The sequence below is a fragment of the Rhinatrema bivittatum genome, chromosome 17, assembly GCF_901001135.1.
Source record: "Rhinatrema bivittatum chromosome 17, aRhiBiv1.1, whole genome shotgun sequence".
In the NCBI taxonomy this organism is placed as follows: Eukaryota; Metazoa; Chordata; class Amphibia; order Gymnophiona; family Rhinatrematidae; genus Rhinatrema; species Rhinatrema bivittatum.
Window position 1 is genome coordinate 20,532,069 of NC_042631.1, and position 22,559 is coordinate 20,554,627.

General features: G+C 41.3%; 2 protein-coding genes and 1 long non-coding RNA gene across 7 annotated transcripts in view; 1 reads left to right on the forward strand and 2 right to left on the reverse strand.

The window, feature by feature from the left end:
* The window catches only part of CTR9 (CTR9 homolog, Paf1/RNA polymerase II complex component), a 38,153-nt gene extending 28,731 nt beyond the window's left edge, over nt 1-9,422 (reverse strand). The window contains exons 1-5 of the mRNA XM_029582747.1: nt 9,225-9,422; nt 6,518-6,616; nt 4,831-5,070; nt 2,099-2,216; nt 485-574 (exon numbers count right to left, since the gene is read on the reverse strand). Coding sequence (XP_029438607.1) covers nt 485-574; nt 2,099-2,216; nt 4,831-5,070; nt 6,518-6,616; nt 9,225-9,269 — 592 coding nt within the window. The 5' untranslated portion in view covers nt 9,270-9,422. The remainder of the gene's footprint in view (nt 1-484; nt 575-2,098; nt 2,217-4,830; nt 5,071-6,517; nt 6,617-9,224) is intronic.
* Nucleotides 9,413-22,559, forward strand: part of MRVI1 (murine retrovirus integration site 1 homolog) — a 140,109-nt gene continuing 126,962 nt past the window's right edge. Inside the window, exons 1-3 of one of the 5 annotated variants that reach the window (XM_029582749.1) lie at nt 9,413-11,014; nt 18,021-18,120; nt 20,209-20,278. The gene's annotated coding sequence lies outside the window, so the exon portion shown is untranslated. The remainder of the gene's footprint in view (nt 11,015-18,020; nt 18,121-20,208; nt 20,279-22,559) is intronic. The other 4 variants (XM_029582751.1, XM_029582748.1, XM_029582750.1 and 1 more) reach the window with 4 other exon arrangements.
* On the reverse strand, nt 16,417-20,558 carry LOC115079316. Its single transcript, XR_003853253.1, has 2 exons — nt 19,968-20,558; nt 16,417-18,098 (listed from the first exon to the last, which is right to left on the reverse strand). It is a non-coding gene; the product is annotated as an uncharacterized LOC115079316 (long non-coding RNA).

The following is a 22,559-nucleotide window of genomic DNA, read 5'->3' on the forward strand; positions in this document are numbered from 1 at the left end:
CAAGTTGGCAGATGTATTCAGAAGGTTAAACTTCAATTTTAGCTAATTCTAAAAAAATTATAGCAATTGGCATTTTACATCTTTAGCTGCTGCACAACAATCTAATGTCCTCAAACCGGAACTTTTTTTTTTTTTTTTTAAAGTCTCATGATATTTCCATAATTCTTCAAACACTCCCAAATGTAAAAAGGTTAAAATACTAATTTTAGTTAGCAGAGTGGGGCCTGCTGTCACGTGTTTGTTACTTTTCCTCAGGCTTAAACAAACCCCTGACCACAAAAAAATAACAGACTGCAAAAAAAAACAAAACAGAATTGTATTCAGAACAAGGAAGGCAGAGAGACTACACTGTCAGAAATGTGTCCGATATATTTTGGTTTATTGATCATTTGTAAATAATTGCTGTCCTTTGCTTTGTGCACATCATAACAAGGAGAGTAACAAATCTTTAATGAAGCTGCAGATATGCACGCCTTCCTCTTACCTGGGCAGCCGGGGTTTGTGCGCAGTGCTTTCTTATAGTATGCAAGGGCTCCACGATAATCCTTTTTGTTGAAAGAAATGCAAGCCTTACCTATAATATATTGAAGACATTACAATAAACCTCTTACCACAGCACTGGCTCGTTAAAGGTCAAGTTTCAGGTTACCTACAAGTGCAGCTCTAGCATCCAGCCAAGTGCAAAAGTGCACCTTAGCAGCTATGGACCAGGGTTTTCAAATGGGTTTGGAAGCAAACTAATATTTTTATTTTATTTATTTGCAGCTTTTATATACCGACATTTGTTTAGTAACATCACATCGGTTCACAATCAACAATGCTTAGCAACAGTGCTTTACAATTGAATATTTTAACTTTATAGAGTAATGACAACGCTTTACAATTGAAAATTTAACTTAATAGAAATTTAACTTTATAGCACTTACGAGAATTTAACTTCATAGGATAGTGACAAGGTACAAAGGCTAAGTACCACCAAGGAACTAAATCAAATGAAACTATCTAATGTAACTAATTTAATGGTATTAAGTCTGGTATTATATCTATGACAGGAGGGTAAAGCGCATATTGCACATCTTAGTAAAATGTTAAATGTTATTTGGTACATCAGCATCCAGCTAGGAACAACATTCTGCTCAAGGTGCACTGGTGCACACTTCAATCATTGGCACATCTTTAGCATCAGCTGCAAAAGGCATCCGACTCTGGGAGAACATCATGGGTCCACTCAGGGTCGAGACGCTAAGATGAGACAGGTTGCATTGGGAATATCCCGAAATAGGCTGGAGTGGAGGGGGAAGGCGGCAACTTATGTGAGAGATACCGAGTAAGAGAATAGGAGGCGGGGAGAAGCTAAAGTCAGATTGGGCTGAAGGAAGGAAACAAACTGGAATAAGAATGGAGACATGCCAAGGGACAGGTACAGTAGGATATGAAGTGAAACCACCGGGGAGTAGTATATATGGGGAGGTTTGGATGAAAAATAATGAAACAGTAAAGAGGGAGAAAACTAAAAGGGAAAAAAAATAATGAAGGCGGCAGAATAAAAGAATAAATTGGCCAGATACCCCTAGAAAAATACTGGATAGCTAATTATTTTAAAAGGAAAATGATTTAAATAATTGAAAATAAATTACTGCTGATCCTAAAACATAATGCCTACTGTGCCAAATTGCTTACATTTTTATTTGGAATGTGCAACTAGGGCTGTAAAACCATAATTAGCACCATAAATGTGAAAAATCTGTGCATCAACACAAGTGCAAAATCACTAAGCATGCCAGGGATTAAATAAGAGAGGAAACATTGCTTGCCCCTAGCTGGACTGTAGGGCTACCATTTTAGAAGCTTACTTACTAAACATTTTCTCCCATTCTGTGTCTAGAGGAAAAATGTTTAGTAAATGATCCCCTTGGTTAGCAAAGAAAGCGTGTCCATTAAACAATCTCATCCCTTCACTATAGTACACACTCACTTGACCTTAGGTGCCATGTTAGAATAAGCAGTTACATATGCTTTGTAGCTGGAGTCTTAGCATCCTGGTATATCGCTTACAGCATAAAGATCTCCCTTCTCTCCGAATGCAGAGATATCTTACCAAGAAGGGCTGGAATATTATTGGGGGACTGATTGAGTACAAAATGAAACTGTGCATCAGCCTGATCCATTTTGTCACCCTCTAGCAAACAGAAACAGGCTCTTCCCAACAAGTGATTCTACAAGGACGAGAGAGAGAAGTTGGTATCAGCACATTAAATGACTATGACATTACATTCTCTCTGAAAATCGTCTCATGACATTCAGATAATGGACACAATAAATTTGGTGAAAGGTAAGTGATATATTTCAATACTTATCAAACATACTTAGTGCTCCATTCACTGTTGAAGGATTCAGTTTTGTTCTTGTCATCACTTAAGGGGCCTTAAGACAAGCTTTTCCCCAGTGACGCTTACTGATGAGGACAAGACAAATAGCTTTTACCCTTCAGTCCCGCATGCTCCCCCTAATCCTCCTCCTCCCCCCCTCCCCAAACAGATGAATAGTAATTGAACTGGCAATCAGAATAGCAGGTCTATGAATTTCTGTGTACAAACTGAGAACTGAACTTTCTGCAAAGAGACACTGCAATGTTAGAGATAAAGAAATGCTCTTTGCTTGAATTCTCTCCCACCATACTGCTACGGCTGGGAAGAGGGATAGGACGGGACATTAAAGAATTTAATTCCTTTCTGTTTAGGTATAATGAGCCCTTCTTCTCGATTTGTAGATGTTTTCTCCCTTTTATAAAACCATTAAGATGTGCCTGGCTGGGCCAGAGCAAGGTCCACTCATGGCCCAGTATTCTGATTCCAAGCCACAAAAACCCAGCAGATCCCAAAAAGTAGATCCATTTCTTGTTACTCACTCCCAAGGAACAGTGATGGCTAATAATGTTTTCTAGACTTTTCCTGCAAGAGATTGTCCAAACCTCTTTTAAACCCCGCTGTGCTAATCACCACCTCCTCTAGCAACAGATTCCACAGCTTAATTGTGTGTTCAGTGAAAAAGAAACTTTCTATCATTAAACTTGCTGGATGTTTCACGCAGTGTTTCCTTGTTTTAAGAAGGATGTAAAAAGGACTACGTGGAAATGGTACAGAACAGTCAACCCTGCTGAATTTAATAGGATATTTCCTCTTGCCTATCTGAAAGTGTTCTGATGAGTCTAAAATGAGAGACTGGTTTTATGGCACCTTTCTGGATTTTGCTGAAGAACCGATAGACTCTGCTCCAGCAACCTTCTCGGTAGGGACAAGAGTCTGATGCAATAACGGGAGGGGATGAACCAAAAACATAGAATAGATGATTCTCTGACATCACCTCTCCCAGGTGTAATGGTGAGGAGTCCGAGCAAAATATTCTAGGGATTTGAATGGTGAGCAGAATGCGTCTATGACCCAGGGAATCCAGTGTGTTAGTGTACTAAAACATAACTTCTGGTTTTATGTTTCCAGTTTCTAGATGAAACTTGGTACTACATATCTAGAAAATTAAGACTGTGCCCGAAGGACAGCTCAACCAAGCAGCATAATATTCAGTTCTTCTTTTGGACTATTTGTGATTGAATCTCTTACTTGTTGCATATGGTAACTAATTTAAGCTCACAGCTGTTAAACTTTCTACTTTACTGTATTGTATAATGTTCTCTTTGTACATAAACATAGGGAGGGCAATTTTAAAAGCCATTTCCACAGCAGTGCTTTACCCATGGAAAACATCAATTTTACAAAAACAACAATGAACACTACAACAGTTATGACCAGAGCATCTTACCCATACCTCATTCACAAAATCGCCAATAAATGCAATATTATATTGCTACCTTACTATCAGTTGACATAAGCCAGGTCTTCAAAGATTTATGAAATTTCAACAGATCAGTCTTAGCTCTCAGAAATTCTGGTAATTCATTCCATAAACCTGGCATTGGAGCTGAAAATGATTTCTTGAGCAATAGCGAATGATGAAATGTCTTTCTTGCAGGCAATTGCAAAACATTTTTTTCTTTTCTGATCTGAGATTTCTTTTAACCTCGCACCGCCGGGGAGGGGGGAGAGCTAGATTTTTAAACTTACAAACAGCTGCATACATACATTTTTTTTTTTAAAGTGTGCATATTTCTTCTTCTCAGGAAAACTACCTGCACCCAAACTATCAGGTGTAAGTTTGCATGGGGATAGTTGTCCTAGTGAAAGTATACACTAATTTGACTTTGAAAACTAGCATAAAGCAAGGCAGTTACAAAATTCTCCCCCCAATTTGCTGCCTTATCTTGCAGAGGTTTGTAGGCCTTATTAAAGAAGAACTTTATCCCATTTTGTGCCTATAGACTTTTTTTTTTTTTTTTAACTAAGCCCCTAAATATTCAATTAGGGCCCAATTTTCAAAGCTATTTGCAATCCAGCAATTGTGTGCATAAGTGGATGCGCAGAGATTAATGCTGGTATTTTATAAACTGTGCGGCAGAAGCTGCACATCTGGGCAATATTGTGTATTTCTGCTCCAAAAGCACACATGTATGTTTCCATTGCAAAAAAAACATGCATACTTTATTTATAAAAACCTATACACATATTTTACATGCAAAATAATAGACACTGTAGGGTAGATTTTAAAATGTGCACGTGCGTATCCATGTGCACGCGCTACCCGGCACGCGCCGATTTTATAACATGCGCGCACTGGGCCGAGCGCACACTCACTTTCTCTGGGGCTCCATAATGAATTTAATCTACACAGTGGGCAGTATTGAATGTGCAAAGTTGAAAAGGTTTTTTTTGTTTTTACCTGATCATACATGATAATTTTGTCAGCCATGGTGTACAACAGGGTGGCTTGCGTGATAAGCTCCTTCTTATTATCCTTATTCTTTTCCTTCCGAGCCTGCTGTACATAGTAGGCTGCTAATGTATCCAGGCAAGTCATCTGGTCTTTTTCGTGGTCCCGATAATCCAAATTTCCATCTATTCTTGCAGCCTCCAACAATTTTACAAAATCCTCTGTTTTTCCTTGCTTGTAATATTCCAGCTACGAAACATGAAAAATTTAAAATTATCACTCTTATTACCAAGCATGTTAGTTTAACTAAACAAAAGCTGTATATCTGACTCTGCAACAGTAACAATGTCGAGCATGGTGTATCATTTTAAAGTATGAACTGGAAAATAGTTTTATAGTAACATAGTACGTTCATTAATATCAGTAGCAAATATGAGTTACAGAGCCACAGAAAAATTACAGAAACAAAAGTCCTACATCTTGAACATATTTTAACAGATGCCCTATAATCAGTATACAAACTGAAACAATTTAGCCTATTTGCAGGCCGATGCAATATTGAGTAAAAAAAACCTCCAAAAACGTGCGTCCAAACTGGGCGCACATTTTTTGAACACGCGCACATCTACTTCTCCTGGCTTCTCGATGCAATAGGCAAATGAGCTGCCATGTTAAAAGGGACGCGCAATGGATAAATTTGTGTGCCTCTAGCGCTCTGCATCGGGCGCCCAGGAGACGTGGCTGTGCGCTCACAACAGCCTGGCCAGAGCTCCCTCCCCACTGATCCTTTTCACAGACATTCTTCTGAAAGGGGATTGGTTCTCTCTCTGATAATGACAGTGAATGGACCAATCAGCAGTAAACGAAGGAGCAAATAAATATTAAGCGACCGACACAATATTTAATTTATTCGCTCCTTCATTTACTGTCAAGCAGGGGTTTCAATTGGGCCAGACCTTGAGGATGCTGCTTTCCGTGGTTCCCCCTATGAATAATTTTTTTTTTCAAGGAGCCCTTGAGCGCGGTATGCTTTAATGCCAGCTACAGGGCAGGCGTTAAATTTGCCATATTAAAATGGGCACCTTGGCTGCACAACAATATTTGACATCACAGGGTAATAGCCTCATCTACATGGAATTTGCATGTGACGAGCGCTATTAGCTATGAGCTCAATTGAACGTGCATTTTGGATGTGGCAATCCCCGTATTGTACTGGGGGTTATTTTAGCGCGTCCAATAGAGTGTTACCCGGTGCACTAGCCTGAGCACACTATATTGCATCGGCCTGAATGTGAGATGGAAACAGAGGCCCAGGAGGTCAGAAAATGCTGGCCACGAGCCATTGCTAACTTGACTTCGACAAAATTTCCATTATATTTTCATTGGAAAGTTAAAAATGTTCTCAATGTCCAACATTTGATATATTTTTCACATTTTTGCAACTTAATGTATAATCCTTCCTAAATTCCAATATTTAACAAAAATTAATTTCTAATGAAAATAAAACTTTCGAGCAATCTTTTTTCTTTCCAGGACTTTAAAAAAATAAATATTAAGGAAATAAAACATCCCAAAGGATACTGAAGTTTTTCCAACAAGAATTTATAAGAACTAAAATGTAATATAGATTTTGCATTTGACATTTCATTTAATCAGTAATACAGTATAATTTTGATTTATTTTTAGCAATACTAACCGCTAAAGCAATCCATATGTGAAGCTGAGTATGCTCCTGTTTAAGGATACTTATAACTTCATCTCCCTCTGGTAACTGATCAAAGTCAAGTTCGATGACCTATAAAGAAAGGTTTAACAACTCATCAACATTCAGCTTTTAAGTTACTTAAATTGCCTTTAAAATAAACATTATTCAAATCAATATCTCTTTGTTCAAAATTGGGCAGAATTAATCCAACATAAATAACTCTTGTGAGGCCCACAATAATTAAAACTAGTCCAATGTTTTCAAATGCTGTTATCAGTCTCTGTAAGATTCTGTCAGCTAGTTAAATATATACAGGGGTGGAAAATTCTAGAGTGCCCAAAAATTGACACGTGGCAAATATCATTGGCCCAGGTCTGATGGGAGAAGCTACCAAAGTAATAGACCCAACAGGAGAAGTGGATGCTCCCTGCCAGCAGAGAAGAGAGGCTGAAGGAAGTTGGGAGAAACAAAACAAAATAAAAAATCTAAACCTACATCTAAAAAAAATCATTATGTAAATATGCATGCACCTAGCAGAATTATTTATTAGGATTTATTAACTGCCTTTTTTATACCATTCTTTGCTGAAAGCAGGGTACAATAGCTTAAGGTGCTACAATTTTGATAAAATAAAGTGAATAGAGGTACAAGATAAAGTAAAATACAGATAAAGTATTGAAGATATGTAAATAATGATGCATCATGTGAGACATCTGAGGCAGAACGGAGAAGGAGATATATACCTAGTTAGGGGAGGGATAAGGGGACGGGCATACTGGGTATTCTTGACTATATTTAGTCTTAAATTTATTCCCAGGTCCCCTGTCTTTTGCAATATATTTAGTTTCTAGTATTTTAAGCTTTGTTTTTATAAAAAGGTATGCACCCTTATGACTGTAACCCATGTTTCAAATATTTTCTTTGAATCTACTTCTCAATATTGTTTTTTTGCCTTACATATATCACTATGAAGTGTTCGTATGGTTCTGATAAGGGTCAGCACGCCTGCTTTCAGGCAGATTCATAACAGTAGAAGTTTACAAAAATATTAAATACTAATGTTCTTATACATTAAATCAAAATAAAATATTGAAAATATGTACTCTTGCTTTGTGGCACTAAGGTGCATTTCCACTCCTGCAATTTCAAGCATAACCACATTCTCTGTTGGGAGAGGGAGTGGGCGGAAGAGCATGGCAAAAGGAAAAGAGGGACCAGCAGGTAAAGTGAATGAAATTTGAAATCAAAGCTGAACACCAGTAAGTCCATCCATACAGCGAATCACAGATACATGCATGCATGGCAATGGATTTTTTTTAATAGATGAAAAGCATCAAAAGAGGAATATTGTTTTAACTTCCAACTCAATTATCTAAAAAATGTTTTTCAAATAAGTACGAAAATATGCTACTCAATTTTTCCTGTTATAACAATAGATGACAGAATTATTAAAAAATAGTCTGAGCTCATATAAGTTGCATGCTTTAAACAGAGAGCTTGATCAATATAACAAAACTATGAAAACAAAAAAACTGTGAAAAACAGTATGCTAAAATATATCTTATAGTCACCTGGCAATGTGGGTTCTCAATTTTGTAATTATGACATACCCTGAAAATCACTTCAGATAATTTTGAAAATGTCTTTAAATAATTTTAGAATAATGTTCAAAGTGCCAAAAACTCTTTTCTGTTACAGTTTTTGAGGGTGAAAGCAAGTTTATAAACACACCTCTCACAAACCAAAAGTTTTACATCTAACTTATCAATCCTCCCCCACCTCTCCTTCCCCTATCATCCCTTATGTTATTGCTCCTTTGGTTCATTTATATTTTTGTTTTTGTTATTAATGTTATATTGTTTATTGTATTTCCCGCTTGAGTTCATTGTAAACCGGCATGATGTGCTCCACGAATGTCGGTAAATAAAAGTTAATAAACAAAATAAATAAATAACTTCTTCCTGACAAGTCTGCCCCCACTCATCGTAAACAAACTTCTGGTACATTTCTTATAAACGCCAAAAGAACTGTTCACAATTTTTTTTTCATTGTTGATTATATTGGTCACACGCTCTATACAATGCATGTAATTTTTCTGCCACACAGCTGGATAACAAGGTACGTGTATTTTCAGTTGTACAGTGCATGGAGAGGCGACTGTACAGCGCTGCGTACACTCGTGCGCTATACAAATGATGATAATGAATGTCAATTCAGCGGACTCAAAAGTTTAGATGCCTCTGCAGAGATAGATGCCGAAATTCCTTTAAAAATAGTTTCCTCCCTGTAATTTTAGATATCACAGCAGAAATTATACGTTCCCTTTGTGTCTTATCTCCCATATGACAGGACTCAGTTGAAAATTTGACTAGCAAAGCCACACAAGCAATACATCCCAAAGATGTCACTTGTAACAAAATCACAAACGGCAGTGCAGAGACGGCTGAAAGTAAGCGCTGGGCGATTCCAGCAGCTAAGCATGAAGAGAACAGCGAAAGGAGAGAAACAGGAACAGAAAGGAAGAAAAAACAGAAGTCAGCGGGAAGAGAGGGAGAAAAGGAGAGAGGACGATGTGCAGAGGGGGGGGGAGCCAAAGAGGAAGACAGCGGTGCGCCCGCCGGACCCTTCCAAGAGAGCCCTCAGCGGAGGCCTCACTCTCGGCGGCGGCGGCTGCCCGCCCCCAGCCCTGCCGCCTCACCTCGTCCGTGTCCCGCAGGGGGATTTCTATGGAGCCCCGCGACATGGTGGCGCAGCTCCGCCGGGCCCAGAGCCCCCACTCTCAGCGCCGCGGCAAAACGAGAGACCTGCCGCCGCAGCCAGCCGCGGAGGACGCACTGCTGCTCCCGCCACTTCCGGTAAGGAGGCGGAAGTCAGCGCGGGGTGTCACTTCCGTCACCGTTCCGGCCTTTCGATGTGTGGGCAAGAGGGGCGCGCGGGTTGAGGTCCCCCCCCCCCCCCTCCTGTGTGGAGCCAGGCGGCTTCGTTTCGCGCTATTCGAGCGTCGGTTTTCCGTTTTGGATAAATGTCTGCTTTCAAGAAAAACCAATACATTGTAATGACGCCCCTCACTGGAACTTGTGGTCACGTCCTTGACAATGACGTTTTTGTTTTGTTTTTTAAATCTTAGGTTTTAAGTAGTTTATTTACAGATTCTTATATACTGCGGTACATATAGATATACATCACCACGGTTTACAGTAAACAAATTAGCAACAGGCTTTACATACAACAGGTTATACCGGAAGTAAACAAATAACAGCCACAGGCTTTACATAAATAACAGGTTTCAGGAGTACATACTATAACTCCTTTAACTATAAAAATCCTATGCAAAGAGTGATTAAAAAGATTCACACGGAGGCCTTAGAGCTGCAGACTGAGTTTTCATTACATAAAACCGATAACGTATCAGGCAACAATAGAAGGAAAACTAAGAGGTCAGGTATCGTGCGTCCTGAACAGGAGCGCTTAATTCGGTGATTCCCAGGCCCGGACTTAGGGTAGGAAAACTACCTCCGGTATCAATTTTTTTTTTTTGTAGGCGCCCAATGTCGCCGCCTCACACTGCATTCACTCCGTGTTTCCTTATAACGGTGTGATTTCTATTGAGGCCACATCGTCCAAAGAAGCATTGTACAGCCATGTTGTTAACATCCCTAACAATAGCTGCCCCTGTGCTTCCAAAAAGCACGAAGTCAGTTGGGAGCAATGTGACTCCGACTTGTTCTCTTGATATAGGGAATGAGACGGCTTGGGCAGCCCAAAAAGGAATCTGGATTTTAAAATGAATCAAATAATGGTTTGACCATGGAACCTCAGCAGAGGTTTATCCATAACTTGAATTTAAAGACCTTAAAAATCCAGAGTATGGGTATATTTATGGTGGATCGATTGAATCCACCTTTATGCAGTCATAGCATTTAAAATAGTATCACAGGTTTCAGACAGAGGAATCACATCTACATGCAAATTAAAGTCTCCAAAGACCATAAAATTCTTAAAATTCTTATAATTCTAGCCATGGCTAGAATTCTTACAAATACCCGTAAAGCCGACCACATTACCCCTATCCTCAAGGACCTTCATTGGTTACCTATCTCCTCCCACATAAGATACAAAACCCTCCCCATTCTCCACAATCTACCGTACAACCACAATCACACCTGGCTTGAGAATGCACCACATTTCCGCTCATCCAGCCGTCCATCCAGATCCAACCTTGCAGGAACCCTCTACACTCCCACCCTCAAAACTGCACACCTTACTTTCACACGAGAAAGAGCCTTCTCCATTGCCGGTCCCTCCCTCTGGAATACCTTGCCCACTGATCTCCGCTTAGAACCTTGTCTGTGCAAATTTAAAAAAGGAATCAAGACATGGCTCTTTAAAATGGCTTACCCTGACGTGGACCAAACATAGTTCAGACCCTGTTTACTCTGACAGCTCCCTCCAGGACCTTTCCCTTCTGTCTTCCTCATAATGTATAAAGTAAGTTGTATAAATTTCTTTTATCCTTCTGTCTTCCTCATAATGTATAAAGTAAGTTGTATAAATTTCTTTTACCCTTTGTCTCCTCCATTTACTGCCACTCGTTTCACTTGACCCCACCCTGGATCCCAGCTTTTGTCTCCAGTCATCTATGCTTCTCATGTGTATCCTTCTTCGATAACATGTATAATGTTACTTCTATATCATGCATATTTTACCTGTATAACATGTATTTCATGTACCCATGTATCCTTCATGTATTTCTCATAGTAACATGTATTTATTTTGTTCCCTTATAACCTGTACATATTGTTTTTTTATTGTTATTTTATTGTTCTTTATTGTTTTTTATCATGTATATCGCATATACTTCTCCAACTCTCAGTTCTGTTCCTAGCAATTTCTCACCTTTCCATTTTTCATTCTTGCTGCTGCTCTTTCTCCTCTCTTTAGGGAATAGCCACTGCATTTAATTGCATCAGTAGCATGGGATCTTCTTAGTGTTTGGGTAATTGCCAGGTTCTTGTGGCCTGGTATGGCCTCTGTTGGAAACAGGATGCTGGGCTTGATGGACCCTTGGTCTGACCCAGCATGGCAGTTTCTTATGTTCTTATGTTCTTCTCCGCTGCTCCCGCTCCCCCCTCCTGTTATTTGTATTTCTCCTCTTGTTGAACAGTTACAATGTAAACCGGCATGATGTACCCACGAATGTCGGTATGAAAAAGCTAACAAATAAATAAATAATTGCCTTAAAAGATACCAAAGTATCTTCCAACATTGAGGGAGACATACCTAAAAACCTGGAGGGGTGGGAGATCTATAACTTAAACACTCCCCCCCCCCCCCCCCCCCCCCCCCCCCACCACCACCACCAAGTTGCCACAGAAATTGTCAGCATCTCAAGATAAGGAATATGTTCTACCTGAATACAACACAATTTTGTAACAATGAGAAGCCCACCTCCTCTCTGATTAGGTCTAGATTGAGAAAAATAGGAATAGGAAGGGAGTAACAACAGGTTCATTAAAACTATATTGGTAACTAGGAATTAGGTTTCACTAAAGGCGCCTCACTGGGCTCAGCCATGAAGCCATAATGTGGTCACGTGGCTGGCCCACCGCGATGAGAGAGGAAGGTAGGCAGGGCAGAGGAGCGGGACATGCTGATGCATTTGCCGATGCGCTGGGGAAGGGTGCGGATCGGCCTTGCCTTGGCTTGAAGGGAAGGCTGCTTCTCCAGTGGCAGGCCGAAGGAATCACCCACTCGTCCGGTCCCCTCAGACTACAGAGTAGATAGGCGGGTTTATCACAGCTTAGGGGAGATGATTCAGATCACAGGTTCAGTAGGATGGTAGCAGGATGGACAAATGTACAGGACTTAACAATGCCCTAAGGCCTCCCTGAAATAGGCCCAAATGGAAGATGTATAATTTGAGCCGATTCCATCAGGCACACAGCAGGGTCTGTCTGGTAGGTTATAGGAACAGTAAACACAAGCAGAAAAGCAGCCAGGTCAGTCTGGCAGGCTGCACGCAAAAGAGTCGAGACAATCGTAGGCTGGCATAGCCAGGTCGGTCTGGCAGGTTATGCGATCTCTGCCTTGACCAGGTCAGTCTGGCAGGTCAAGGGCAAGCAGCCTGGCTGCAAGTGATGATTTAGGTTGACTGTTTGACTGATTATATATGTTGTAAGCCGATAGTCAGAATATATGAGATATTATTGTTCTTTTTGTTGATAAATAAAGCTGCAAGGACCTACAATGCCCACGTTATGCATAGCAAGTCAGGTTGCTCATCTTTTAACAAATTTATCATGACTGGCAATTTCCTATGAATTAATTGCAATAACATATGAAGTTAAAGAAGGGGCAGCGTGGATATTTAATTTCTATAAAGCTGACAGTTTGTTGGAACAGGTTTTATATGGTTACCAACTCAAAAATATATACCCCCATAATGTGAATCACATGTATAAGCATTTCCATAATAAAGCAATAATTAACAACTAAGTTAAACCAATCAATCAGTAGAATATAATTACAATAAACAAACATAGGGCAGAAACATAGAAACATATAGAAACATAAAAATGACGGCAGAAGAAGACCAAATGGCCCATCCAGTCTGCCCAGCAAGTTTTCGCACTTTTTTTTTCTCTCACATACTTATCTGTTTCTCTTGACTCTTAGTAACCTTTTTTATTCAATTTCCCTTGCATCCCCACCATTAATGTAGAGAGCAGTGTTGGAACTGCATCTAAGTGAAATAGCTTAATTAGTTAGGGGTATTAACCACCGCAATAAGCAAGCTACACCCATGCTTATCTGTTTATCCAGACTATGTAATTCAGTCCTTGTTGGTTGTTGCCTGAATATAGATCCACCTTTCTTCATCCCCCCCCCTGCCGTTGAAGCAGAGAGCCATGCTGGATATGCGTGAAGTGTCAGACTTTCTCCCCTGCCGTTGTAGCAGAAGGCTATGCTGGATATGCGTGAAGTATCAGTCTTGCACCCCTGCCGTTGAAGCAGAGAGCTATGTTGGATATGCGTGAAGTGTCAGACTTTCTCCCCTGCCGTTGAAGCAGAAAGCTATGCTGGATATGCATTGAAAGTGAAGTATCAGGCTTATTTGGTTTGGGGTAGTAACCACCGTAACAAGCAAGCTACTCCCCGCTTTTTTGTGAATGCAAATTCTTTTTTCCACATTTCCTCATTGCCGCTGAAGCTTAGAGCAATGTTGGAGTCGCATTAACCGTGTGTATGTTTATTGAATAAGGGTATTATCACCAGGTAGTAGCTGTCGTTCCCGTGAGCCACTGACTGTTCATTCACATCCTCTAGTCTTTATGGATCCACAGTGCTTATCCCACGCCCCTTTGAAGTCCTTTACAGTTTTGGTCTTCACCACTTCCTCCGGAAGGTCATTCCAGGCATCCACCACCCTCTCCGTGAAGAAATACTTCCTGACATTGGTTCTGAGTCTTCCTCCCTGGAGTTTTAAATCGTGACCCCTGGTTCTGCTGATTTTTTTCCGACGGAAAAGGTTTGTCGTTATCTTTGGATCATTAAAACCTTTCAAGTATCTGAAAGTCTGTATCATATCACCTCTGCTCCACCTTTCCTCCAGGGTGTACATATTTAGATTCTTCAATCTCTCCTCATAAGTTATTCGATGAAGACCATTCACCTTTTTGGTCGCCCTTCTCTGGACCACCTCCATCCTGTCTCTGTCCCTTCGGAGATACGGTCTCCAGAACTGAGCGCAGTACTCCAGGTGAAGCCTCACCAAGGACCTGTACAAGGGGATCATCACTTCCCTTTTCTTACTCGATATTCCTCTCTCTATGCAGTCCAGCATTCTTCTGGCTTTAGCTATCGCCTTGTCACATTGTTTCGCCGACTTCAGATCATTAGACACTATCACCCCAAGGTCTCTCTCCTGCTCCGTGCACATCAGCCCTTCACCCCCCCATCAAATACAGTTCTTCCGGATTTCCACACCCCATATGCATGACTCTGCACTTCTTGGCATTGAATCTCAGCTGCCATATCTTCGACCACTCTTCCAGTTTCCTTAAATCCCGTCTCATTCTCTCCACTCCTTCCGGCGTGTCCACTCTGTTGCAGGATAAAGTCTATTAAATAAATAAAATAAATAAATAAATAAAAATGCAACCTACCATTCTTAACGCACACAATGCACATGAAGGAGCTCACAAAGAAGCGGGTTCCTTTGTCGCGCTCTTTCGCTTTTGCGATACAGGTGTGTGCCGCTCCAGCATTGACCTGCGCTACTTAAAACTGGCATCCCTGTTGGTCATCAAGGGGGTGGGGCCATTGGCATCGGCACAGCAGAGTTAGACAGCACTTAGTCGCACTGCTAACTATGACAACATGTGGAAAGCAGGAACAGCCCTCTAAGGCACCGATGAGAGTGCAAGTAGGCTGGATCAGGACCAGAGCTATTTAAAACTGGCACCCCTGTTGTGTTATCAAGGGGGCAGGGCCACTAATTTATCTCATGCATATTTATTTATTTATTTATTTATTTATTTTTAATTTTTATATACCGGAATTCCTGTATGCAATGCAAATCAATCCGGTTTACATGTAACGAGAAGGTTGCCCTGGTCTGGGAGGTTAGACCGGGTTTTTTTTTACATAGAACATTGAAACAATAACAATCAACCATTGAACATTATTACAAGGAACATAGAAAGTAATAATAATATTTAACCGAATAACAAATAACAAATAACCTTATTCTTGTATTGAAAAGTATGTGTGTGTTCACCTTTTTTCAAGCAACTTTAGTAGCGTATATGGTCTACAGTAAGCGGTTATATAAAGGTGAATAAAGACTGTTAAATAGACATCCGAATAAGCAAGTACGGGAATGAAATTAAGTGTCAAGGTGTTAGTGACATCCTGCAATGGTTGGGTCTGAAGGTCAGGAGTAGGTGCCTAGTTACACTCTGGGAATTGGAACGCTTGCCTGAAGAGCCAAGTTTTTAACCTTTTTTTGAACTCTGGTAGATTGGGTTCGAGTCGTAGGTCTGGTGGGAGTGCATTCCATTGGTGTGGTCCACCACATTTCTGGTAGATAACCTGAAAATCTGACTGTGGTGTCCCCAGGACAGGTTTGGGAAGTCATGTATTCCTTCCATTGAAGCTCTCTATATCCCACTGAGCTTATCAGAGAGTTGTGTGTTTCCTTTCTCAGTCAGAGGGTTATAGAACAGCCAGTACATGCCATGCATCTCAGTGCAGTACATGGTGCTGTATCCAAAGACCCTGACCCTGTACCAGTGAAGAGAATTTGACCACTTTTTGACTGGGCATTCTTTGGATGTAGTACCAACAACAGCCAGTAGAGGACAGTGCCAAGTTATAAATGAGAGCAGAAATTAAAGTGCCTCAGAGCTGGATTTATTAAGGCTTTTCTTCCTTTCTGTGTCTATGGGGATGAAAGCATGGGAAATCCATCCCTTATTTTATTTGTGGTGGGATTGGAAAGGGAGGAAATAAATCTCGGGTTGTGGCAGATGCAGGGACAGCTCTGGCTTGCATCACTCTTCATTCTGTAAACCTGTTTTACATATGAGTTCCTGGCTGATTTTACATTCAGAATATACCTTTTCCTTTTCTCACATACAAATCAGGCATAGACTTTGGAAAGGAAGAATAAGAGGCAGACAACCATAAACCTTTTGTTGTCAAAGGAAAACTATTTACATAACTTTTACTGCATTTTTTAAAAATTCTTTATTAATGTTATTCAGATCTTTCAAAACCAGACAGGCACACAGAATAAAGAAAATACAAAAGTTAACAACAATATAATCATAAAAATAAATCCTATGCCAAATGAAAGGGAAGCAAGGTTCCATCAAAAATATTAATACTTTTACTGCAGTTTAGAAATATAACATTTCTTTTTTTTTTTTGAAGGAGCGGAAGAGGAAAATATCATGATAGACAAAATATGTATATGAGGGACATCTATAGGTGTCGGAATGGGGTGGGCCACAAGGGCCATAGCCCCACACATATCTGGCCCTTCCTGCAGAATCACTGCAGGAGATCTGGGGATGGGTCAGGCAGGCAGTAGCTGTTCAGCGGCAGGAAGAGAGCAGCAATGCGTCAGCTGTATCCACTGCTGCAGGTCGGAGCATGACTGCTGCTTTGAACCACACAGGACTCTGTACAGCCACATGGCTCAAAACGGCAGACAGGCCAGGTGGCAAAGGAGGAGAAGGACAGGGTATGAGGCACCACTGTTGTCCTCCCCCTGCCGCCGATCAGTGCGGAAGGTGGGAAAGAGAAATAGAGCGAGAGGGGTTGCTTCAGGAGAAGAGAGAGGGTGGCAGAGAGGGAGAGAGAAAGACGGGTGGGAGTAAGAGCGCAGAGAGGAGATGGGGTGAGGATGGGGTGGAGCTTGGTTGGCTTTGGCCCACCAACCAAAAAGGGGTTCCATTGCCACCGGGGACATCTCTGAAAATCAGAGACACAAATGTGGCCTGCCCGCAGGGTCTGAGTTCAGGCTTTGAAAAAGTTTGCACAAATTAAGATGGGTTTTAGGTAACCAGTAGAAGGAAAAATACTTCCAGAGGAGTAGTCATTATTAGTCTGAAGTCGAAAGCACAATACAGAGCTGGTGGTGGCATCAGAAGCAGCCAAAGTGACTATAAGTCAGCGCATGTAGGACAGCTTTTGTAGGAGATTCTTTAGTAATTCGGCATTTTGGTTTGTATAATGAACAACTTCAATTATCTGAGACTGTAAACAGGAAAAAAAAAGCTGTCATGGCTTTTCATCACAGTAGATTCAAAACTATGGAGATTGCATACAGTGACTCCCTTTCAGCCATTCTGTCCCCCATCTTCCTATGCCCGTAGGAAAAGCTCTTATAGTAAGGTCAACTAAAATGGTTCCAACAGTCTTTGGGTCAATGTCAGACTGAGAGCCCCTGCAGGTATTAGCCAGTCTTGGGTTTGAGGTTCCAAACAAGGCTTTATTTATATGGGCATATACTGTACCAGGATCATAAACAGGACCTGGTCTACATACCACAGCAACTGACTGCTCAAACAGGTCTTAGTTATAGCACTCACTTTTCAGGTAGAAGACTTCACAAGTCCATGATCTCATCCAGGGTCTGGTAGCACAGTAAATCAACACTTCACCTTCACAGGCCCAGAACAAACATTCTGTAGTACTTCTCATTTAGTGTAAACCATTTCATGTCCAAGGGGAAGCAAAGGTCCCGAGTCTAAGGTCTGGTAGATCTCCTCTGGGTTCTTTCTGCTTGGCCCCCCTGCCCTCAAATTGATGGGAACAGTCTTGCTGCCCAGGTGTTAATGGAGTTAGCCATAGGCTCCTGGTATGGGATGTCTCTGACGGCAGAATCTCTGCTGTTGATGCTAGCCTGAAGCTATGAATCGGCTCCAAGCCTGGCATTGGGAATATTTCAGGAACATGAGGCTAAACGTCTTCCTTGATTCCTCAGGGTGGCTGTATTTGACCTGTCTTTGAGTCCTCCTACCTCTGTCTGGGGTTATGCATATGTTCCAGACACCAGTAGGACCTGTTAAAGCAACAAGAAGCAGGTAAGTGTTGGTTCTAGAGTACATTTTTTATTTACTTTCATTTAGTTTCTGATTTCTGTTCCATCATTTTTGTGACTTGTCGGATACTTCAAAGCAGATTACATCCCCAGAGGGCTTACAATAAAGGGGGAGGGAAAAATATCTCAGGGGGGTGCATTCCCACAATACTGGGCCTCTCTCTTGTAAAATGTCACAGCCGATTCTCTGCACAATGGCGGTTCACTTCACCCAGGGCCGCCATTATGTTAAAGGACCATGTGGCCCAAAAGTAAGCCCCCCAAAGAGGTAAAAATGCCCCAGGGAGTCTGGTGAGACCCCTGCTGCTTATTGAGGTGGTGCCAAAGTTGAAAAAATAGCAATCACACAGTGACACCCTGCCCCCTCTCCCCAAACCCCTCCTCTTTAAATAAATATTCCCCCCAGGTTCCAAATCTCCCGCCCCGCACAATTAGTAGTCCCTACTTGCCCCACCCCTGACCTCCCTCTCCTTCCTTGAAATAAGTCCCTGGTGTCTAGTGGCCCCCCACCCTCAGGACTCCCCCCCCCCCCAATAGCTTGAGGCCCAAAGCTCCCCCTAGGCTCCGGGCCAGTCGATGCCATCTTTCAAAATGGTGCCAACCACCCTTTGCCCCAATCTAGATAACAGGGACTACATCCGAGATAGCTGAGTAACTTATCCAGCTATCCCTGGGTGCATCAAATAGCTGTCCTAAAGTTAGCCAGATACATTTATAAGATAGCCGGCTACGTTCAGTGGCTTGGGTGCAGTACTGAATATCTCTCCAAAGTTAGCCGGGTAGGTTTATCTGCCGAACCTTGCAATCCAGTCCCCAAAGATGTTAAAATGTTCTTGAATTTACCAATCCACGCCGTGGATATTAGTTCTAAAGCACTTTCTAGTCAAGGTTAAGTAGCTGGATTCCAGTTAGAGAAGGTATCATAGGAAACCAAACCACCTAGTGTATTAAAGCACCTAATGTTAGTATTTTGCTAATTATCTTACTGGCGGTTAATTCCCTTGATCTCGGGCCATGTGCTTTACTTTGACTGCACTACCCTATTGTTTGTGTGGTTTGACATGAAAAACATAAATCAGTAAAACTGATATGCTAAGTTCTAGTGTGTAAAAATCTGTATATATATTACAATTCTAGATGTTCTCCGATTCAGCAGGCCCACCTTGATGAGATCGTCCTTGAGAGTTAAACAGTCTGAGTGTTGTAATGATGTTTTACACACTGTACAACTGTTCACTCTTGCTACAAAAATAACTGCACTGTTATTTCACTGACTTTCCCCCATAAAAATGTGTGCGCAGGATAAATAATTGGTTTAATTAAAGTAGAGTTGTCTCCAAAGAGTGAAACCTGCCAACTCTCCCATTTTTGGGACACACGGCTTTGCAAATGGTTACCAAATGACATTTTTTGAGAGCAGCGGCATTGCTGAAGAAATGAGAACGGGCAGGGTCAGTGGTGATGCCCGAGTTCTTACTAGGAAAGGGGCATGAAAGGCAGAATTGGGACGGCTCAGTATGCCAAAGAATTCAATTGGTTGGGAATCCGCCAACTTGTCGCAGACTTTTGTGCAGCAGTTCCTTAAGCATCGCCCCCCTCTGATGAATGCGTGGGGGTCTCTTGAGTAGAAAGGTAAAAAAAAAAAAAAAAGGGCAGACCTGTTGCTAGGTGTAAGCTTTTTGATTGATGGGATTTGTTCTGCTGAAATGCGGTTGCCAAGTTATTGTTGCCTGAGCTACTCTGCAGATGCTGCCTGCACCCTTGCCTGTGCAGTGCGTAGGGCTGACAAAGTTTACTTCCTCCCCGCTGACGGTGACCAAATATGCCCACCTAACAATCGGCTTCTCCTCTGCTCGATACCCAAAACCATATCGTTGCCCTCTTTGTTCCTCCGCCCCAAGCCACGGAAGACTGCTCCCGACATCAGGAGTCCTTCCATGAAAGGGGAAGCTGAGCACCTGGCAAGGTAAGAGGAAAGAAGTTCAGCGTTTGAAAACCGTGTCGGAGCTGAAGCAACCCATTGAAGCCTGCACCTCCAGCATCCCTAAATCCGTTCTGTTTTGTACTTCAGCTGCTCCATGGCCGGAACAAACCGCGGTAACCTGAAAACCCAACCAGCTGGCCCAGGATGAGGGATAAAGGTAACACAACTTCTGAAAGTGAATCACTGAGAGCTGGTTGGCAGGCGCTTCAACGTGACGTCTGCTTTATTTGCTGCTCTGGTTTCACGCACAAGTCATAAGGACATTTAGGAATACAATTCCGTGATAGCATCCTGCTGCAGGTTGTGATCCTTCTGCATCAAGGTAATACCAGCTCCATGCAGCATTTTAGGGGCAGTCTTCTTATTTGGAAATAGCTTTTCTTATGTAAAGCACTTTGGGTTGTGCCTTAGTATAAGAAAGGCAGTCTAGAAAGACAAATATAGATGTATTCTCTAAAGAAACAAGCTTTACTGTAAGAGAAAAAAAGAATGAAACATTCTTTTTTTCTCCTACAGTAAAGCTGGTTTCTTTGGAGAATAATTTTCATCTAATGAACAGAATAACATGGCCTCTTGCCTTCAGTGACCTGATTCATAACAGCATCTGCCTGGGTGGAGAATTCTTAGCTACAAATATAACTTCTTAAGATAGTCTCACCCATCAACCCACCCATACCCACCCCCCCTCCCCTCACCCTCTCCCTATACCCCCGCCCACCTCTCACCCCATCCCCACCGTTCTACCGTGCTCCTCTGTAACCCCAGTTAAAACCTACAACCTTTATGTTTAAATCAAGATACCGTTATTACCTGCTATAACTGCTGTAAATAAGCTAATATTTTATATATATGTGTTTAATTGTTTAATAAGCTTTTCAATATAACCCACCATAACTGCTGTAATTAAGCTTTAATATATTTCATTATATAATCTATTTATCCTGCATTAACCGCTGTAATAACCAACCATGTTCTAACCTCGTTAAGCAACCTTTTTTGTAAATACTGATACGTTCCTTGTACCTTTCTCAGCTGCTGTCTTTCCTCCTTTACCTCTCTCCCCACTCTCCCCCCCCCCTTTTTTTCTCGCTCCTGCTCCAGTCCCCCACTCCCTGTTTTTTGTAATTTCCTCCTTTCTCAAGTTTATTGTAAACCGGCGTGATGTGCTTGCACGAACACCGGTATATTAAAAGCTGTTAAATAAATAAATAAATAAATAAATAGAAGATGAGCAAAATCTTTGTACACATTTTACTTTGCTCCATTCCCACTGTACAGAGGGAGATTTTCTTTTTTTTTTTTGACAAACCTCACAAATGGACCTCTTTGTTTAAATATTTAGTGGTCTTACAATCAGAGAGCATAGAAAACGCTGGCAATGACCTCATTGAACTTCCAGTGACTTTCTGCTATGAAGCACAAGTAAATATGGCAGAAATCAGTTCTGACTGCTAGTGTGGACTGGCTGCCTAATACAGGTTCACCAGTTGCTACGTGTTTTAATAAATAGCACGCAGTGCTGTCCTGTTAATAGGGTTATGCTTTCTTTGGAAATCTGGCTCATCTGAACGACGGTATATACAAATTTATTAAATAAAATAAATAAGCAAGCCTAGAACAGAGTGGGTTAGAAACTTCTTAAATAAATAAATAACATAAATTCTATTGCCAAAATAGAAAATTACATAGGAAAACCTACGAGGAAAATAAGAGATATTAAGGAAATTTTACTCAGAATTGCTGCACAACTGTAAATACATACGAGAAATACATTTGTGGGCCATCATAGACACGTTGACTGACTGTATTCATTATTTTCAATGACCGATGTCCCAACGGCATGTGGAGCAGCATCATCGGTCCTTTGTGTCATTAGATTCATATCATAATTGCTGCAAAAAAAATAATAAATTTTTTTTTGGAATTTTTAAATATGCAAGTAAAAGCACTCCAAGCTTAAAAACGAGGCACTTCTCCGAAAAAGCTCCTGACATTGAATAAGTCAACTTCTAACGATGAAACAGATTGGGAACAAAGCCCTGGGATGAAGACTGTCAGTTCAATGATAACTAAGAGAAAGTTGTGATGTTGTTTGAAGTTGACGAGAAATCCCATGCTCCTATGTTTCGAGAGCATTTTCTCTCTCTGCTTCAGGCACTGCTAGAGTGTCCAGAAAGTGTCCTTCATCATAGGCTGTTCACTGCTGGACTCGTGGCTCATATAAGTGAGGAAGGGTGCTGCTGAGCGAGCAATAATGCTCTGATGATCAGCTAGAACGACTCAAAACTTGACAGCTGTTGTGGACAATTGAGACTAATGACACCGTTGCTTAAGTCTATTCTTCAAAGGATCAATGATTATACTCACGCGCTGTTTGGGACTTCAGTTATAGAAACAAATTAATAAAGTCTGTCAACATGTCTATGATGGTCTGAAAA